Here is a 4656-nt window from a genome sequence, read left to right as displayed (position 1 = left end):
TTGAAATCCTACTTTATGCAACCAAAGGGCACCTCCATGAAACACCCCTTTTCACCACGAGATGCGGTTTCACCTCCCTCTGGACGGCCACGCAGCTTTGTGTATGAGTCTCGGACGTGGATTTGCGTGCAGCTAGCGCGGTCGGTGCCTGTGTGGTCCTCCCCTCCTGCCCGGGCCCGCCTGCTCCCTTGGCCTGTTCACATCCTGGCGCTGGGGAGGGGCGGCCTCCATGAATATTTTAGCACGAATGCTACAGACCCTTCCCCCCCATCTAGGACAGGCACTAAGTCCCAGCGCCCTCTGCCCCAGCCAGGCCCAGGAATTCTCAGGACTGGCGCCCCCTCCCCTACCTTGACTTAGGCACGTTGTCTATATTCCCATAAACCATCTGGTCTCCTCTTCACCCGTGCACATTCACTTGTCTTCCTGTTTTAGTTTTACCTTATACTCTGCGTTGGGGGTGCATTTGGGTGAAGTGAGAGAGGACTGTGTCCTTACAGCCCTGCCAAACCCCGAATCCTACCTCTCTGCAAATCATGACTCTGTCAACGGTTAGAGGAATTTTAATATTCACGAACGCATTCCATGTTCCCACTTGGTCTGCAAAAGGGCAGTTCATGGGGCTTCCCATGAGCCCGTCCAATCTTCCTCGGGTGAACACTCCTTGCTTCTAAGGTCTTTCCTTCTTCTTCGAGCTGAGGCCGACCCCTCCCCACTGACTACGGCGGGCACCTGGGAGGTGACGTGAACAGGGGACAGCCGCGGAGCCGCACTCTCTTCCTGCCCAAGGAGGCGTTCTGTTTTCCATCAGAAACAAGATCATCCGAAATGCCACCGCTCCACGCCCATCTGGGCTCCTGAAAGCAAGCTGCCTCATGTCTGAATCAGATGTCACCCCCTGAAACGCCGCCTGCACCAGGCAGGGGTGGGGGGGGCTGGCGTGTTGCCACCGGTGGAGCTGCCCCCACACGTCTAGGGGACCGTTTCTTTCAAAAGGAAGAGGATGGAGAGGAGACAGGCGGCGACAGAGAACCATCTCCTCACCGCTTCTCTGACCCTTTGGAGACAAAGTTAAAACAAACACGAAGGCGCGTGGACGCATTCCTCCCCACAGAGCCACCGGAGCGTTGCCATTGTCACGGGTGCCCGCCCGGAGGAGGAGCAGGAAAGTGACATAGTGATGTGGTCAGCCTACAGGCCAGGACGGGGAGTCCCAGCTGAAACCTGGGACATGCGGCTCAGGACACAGACAGGAGCCGCGGCAGGCGAGCAGGCGAACACTCAGACGCCGAGGGGTCCTGCAGTGCCCTCTGAGACGTGGCCACACGGTCCGCAGCCCCGGCCGCCCCTCCTTCCAGGGATGACACAGACATGTGCGCCCGGAGGAGAGGAGAACTCTGCGCTGTAAATAAATGACCCCTCCTCCTGGGGGAGCAGCTCCGGGAGCCCAGTCCCCTCCGTGACTCCGGAGCTAAGTCCCGATCGTGAAGATCCACGTCAAGCAAAGAGGTTAAAACGGCCTGCGTGACACCCAGCGTTCCCACGGGGGAGGGTGCCACCAGCAACTTCACAAACGGTGGCCAAAAGGCTTTTCTTGTTGTTTTTTATCCTCAGCAGAGGATATTTTTCCATTATTGTTAGAGAGAGTGGAAGGGAGGGGAGAGGCAGAGAGAGAGAAACATTGATGTGAGAGAGACACATCAATTGGTTGCCTCCTGGTCAGGCCCGGGGCCGGAGATCAAGCCCGCAACCGAGGTGTGTGCCCTGGACCAGAATCAAACCCAGGACCCGCCAGTCCGCGGGCCAACGTCCCATCCACTGAACCAAACCAGCCCGGGCTGGCCAGCAGTTTTGTTCGTGACCTGAGATGCTGCTTGTACCGCATGGCGGCGTGGATCCTGTGACCACCACCGGGGGGCGTTGTCGATAGCAATCCTGCGCCCTTCGTGAATCTACACTCAACACTTGAAAACATGTTACAGTACTGGTACATGACAGAGCCACGCGTGTGCTGCACAGAACTGAGGCGTGCGTGTCTTCTTCCCCTGAAGGCGGGGAGGGGAGGCTGACGTTTACGAGCATGACAGTGAGCAGGGGCTTTGCACACCTGTCTCCCCATGTCATCCTCTCCACAGCCCAGGGATACGGACGGTCACGGTCAAATATTTTATAACTGAGGCCGCAGGGCTGAGAGGTTAAGTCAAGTGCTGAAGTCACACGGGCAGCAAATGACAGACTCCACCTCACCCCAAAACCCAGTTCTCCCCGCTCCGCCGCTCCACCTCCTCAAGTGCCAGCAAATCCCGTGTTACCTTTTCCTGCACACCCCTTCGCACTCCATACACACACCTCCACACCCCTGCGCACCCCTGCACACCCCTGCACACTCCTGTGCACTCCTGCACACCCCTACACACCCCTGCACACCCCTGCACACCCCTACACACCCCATACCCACACCTCCACACACCTGCACACACCTGCACACACCTGCACACCCCATACACACACCTCCACACATGTTCACACACCTGCACACACATGCGCACCCCTGCACACCCCATACACACATGTTCACACACCTGCACACCCACACACATACCTCCACACACGTTCACACACCTGCACACCCCACACACACACCTCCACACCCCTGCACACCCCTGCGCACCCCTGCACACCTCCTGCTGGAGTGACCTGCGTGGTCCCTGGGAAGAGTGGAGGAGGGACCGAAAGGGATTTTGATTGGGACAGAAGGGACTGAGGTTCATGTGTAGGCATTTGCAGAAGACACCGTCCAGGAGTCCAGTCTCATGGTCAATTAGCATCTCATTCCTGGGGGCAGGTGTCCTTCCGTATCATGGTCAGGAGCTACTTCCGTTGTGCGTCGAGCACAGAGACACACACCCTGCGCCCCACTGCCTGGGCTCAGACGACTGTCTCGGTGGTGTTGAGATTGCTGCTGTCTTCCTGGCGCCGGAACTGCGTTTCGTCCTTGAAAGCCCTGGTCAGCACCACCTTTAAGGACTCCTTGAACCGCTTCTTCCGGCTGCTGCCCACGAAGAAGTAAATGAAAGGGTTGGCGCTGCTGTTGATGGTGGAGAAGAGGATGGAGACGTCGTGGAGGCTCCCAAACGTGGACCAGTACTCGTAGAACAGCAGGTAGAGGACGCGCATGGGCACGGCGAAGGTGAGGAAGATGGCGATGGTGACCGCGATGACCAGGTACAGCTTGGAGGAGTGGGGCGCCCAGGTGTTCCTGCGGATCTTGACCACCAGGACGGCGCTGGACAGCACCATGAGGGGCGTGAAGACCAGGAAGCTCAGGACGGCGATGAAGATGATGACCGCCCGGCAGTGGCTTTGGGAGTAGCTCTGCCTCTCGCTGTCGATGCACAGGGCGTATTCCATGGCGGTCACCAGGCAGGACAGCGCCCACAGGAGGGCGCAGACGAGCGCCGACTGGTGCTTGGGGCGATGGCATCGGTACCAGATGGGGTACATTACGGACAGGCACCGCTCCACGCTGATGGCCGTCAGCAGATAGAGGCCCGTGTTGTAGCCAAACAGGAATGTCACGGACAAGGTGACGATGGTGTAGTAGTAGCCCGATAAGAGCTCGTAACCTAAGGCGTAGTCGACGGTCAGGATGAAGATGCAGAACAGCAGGGAGATGTCCGCGATGGACAGGTGGGTGATGTAGACTGTGAAGGGGTTCCTTCGCATCCGGAAGCAGAGGAACCAGAGGAGAACCCCGTTTTCCACGAAGCCCAGCGGGGAGACGCTCATAATGACCCAGAGCACGGCGGGCAGTTCCTCCCGCACGTCCCTGGCGGAGGCGTTCCTGCCCGTCGAGGCATTCGTGGGGCCCTCGACCTCAAATGGGGTCACGTTGGACTCACCCATGGGGAGGCGTCAGGGGGGAGTTCTTCCGGGAATTTTCTGTAAAAAAAAAAAAAGAAAGGAAACGGATGAGTTGGGGTGAAAGGGAGAATTTCAGCATGGATCAGAGCCTTCGTGCTATAATCATACATGTAACCTTCATACAAAAAGTGTTGAATAGATTGTACAACTCTGTTTCTAAGGGTGATAAAATTAGACATTTCACCAGGAGGGAGAACTGATTTAGTAACTGTTTTCGATCCCCCAATAGCCTTTACTTCTGCATTGTTATGTGCTTGTGGCTCAGCGACAAAGGGCGCCGGCAAAGCCAGAGGGTGGGGTGCCTGGCGTCCACTTCCGGTCTGGCCCAAGCCTTCTGAACGGCGTTTGGAAAATCATGTCATCTCCTGTGGCCCCATCTCCTGACCTGGGGAACCAAGTCAATCGCATTAAAATCCGCTGACAGCATACATGTTAGAGCAGCGTTGTTGTTGTCATTGTTTGAAGGCATGAAGTGCCATAAGCCATAGGCCAATGAGAGGAAACAGCTCGCTAAGTGATGGTCAGTAGTGTACCAATACAGTGGGGCCTTGACTTATGAGTGTCCTGACTAACGAGTTTTTTGAGATACGAGCCGTCTCTCGGCCGATTTTTTGCTTTGAGTTGCAAGCTAAAATTCGGGTTACGAACCAGCTTCAGATACCCCACCGCTAGTTGGCGCAGCGAACGTCACAGTGAACGCCACAACATCAGCCCAGCATCACGTGTCTCTCT

The 4656-nt window shown here is 56.9% G+C and overlaps 1 protein-coding gene and 1 long non-coding RNA gene across 2 annotated transcripts in view; both read right to left on the bottom strand.

The window, feature by feature from the left end:
• Nucleotides 1–1958: 1958 nt before the first annotated feature.
• LOC107182121 lies at nucleotides 1959–2501 on the bottom strand. Its single transcript, XR_001512845.1, has 2 exons — nucleotides 2471–2501; nucleotides 1959–2318 (listed from the first exon to the last, which is right to left on the bottom strand). It is a non-coding gene; the product is annotated as an uncharacterized LOC107182121 (long non-coding RNA).
• A 154-nt stretch (nucleotides 2502–2655) lies between these two features.
• The window catches only part of MAS1 (MAS1 proto-oncogene, G protein-coupled receptor), a 6012-nt gene continuing 4011 nt past the window's right edge, over nucleotides 2656–4656 (bottom strand). Inside the window, exon 2 of the mRNA XM_006757695.2 lies at nucleotides 2656–3942. Within this exon, the coding sequence (XP_006757758.1) occupies nucleotides 2929–3906 (978 nt within the window). The 5' untranslated portion in view covers nucleotides 3907–3942 and the 3' untranslated portion in view covers nucleotides 2656–2928. The remainder of the gene's footprint in view (nucleotides 3943–4656) is intronic.

This window comes from Myotis davidii, unplaced genomic scaffold (assembly GCF_000327345.1).
Source record: "Myotis davidii unplaced genomic scaffold, ASM32734v1 scaffold1494, whole genome shotgun sequence".
Taxonomy (NCBI): Eukaryota; Metazoa; Chordata; class Mammalia; order Chiroptera; family Vespertilionidae; genus Myotis; species Myotis davidii.
The sequence above is the reverse complement of the archived record's forward strand: the minus strand, read 5'-3'. Positions and strand labels throughout refer to the sequence as shown.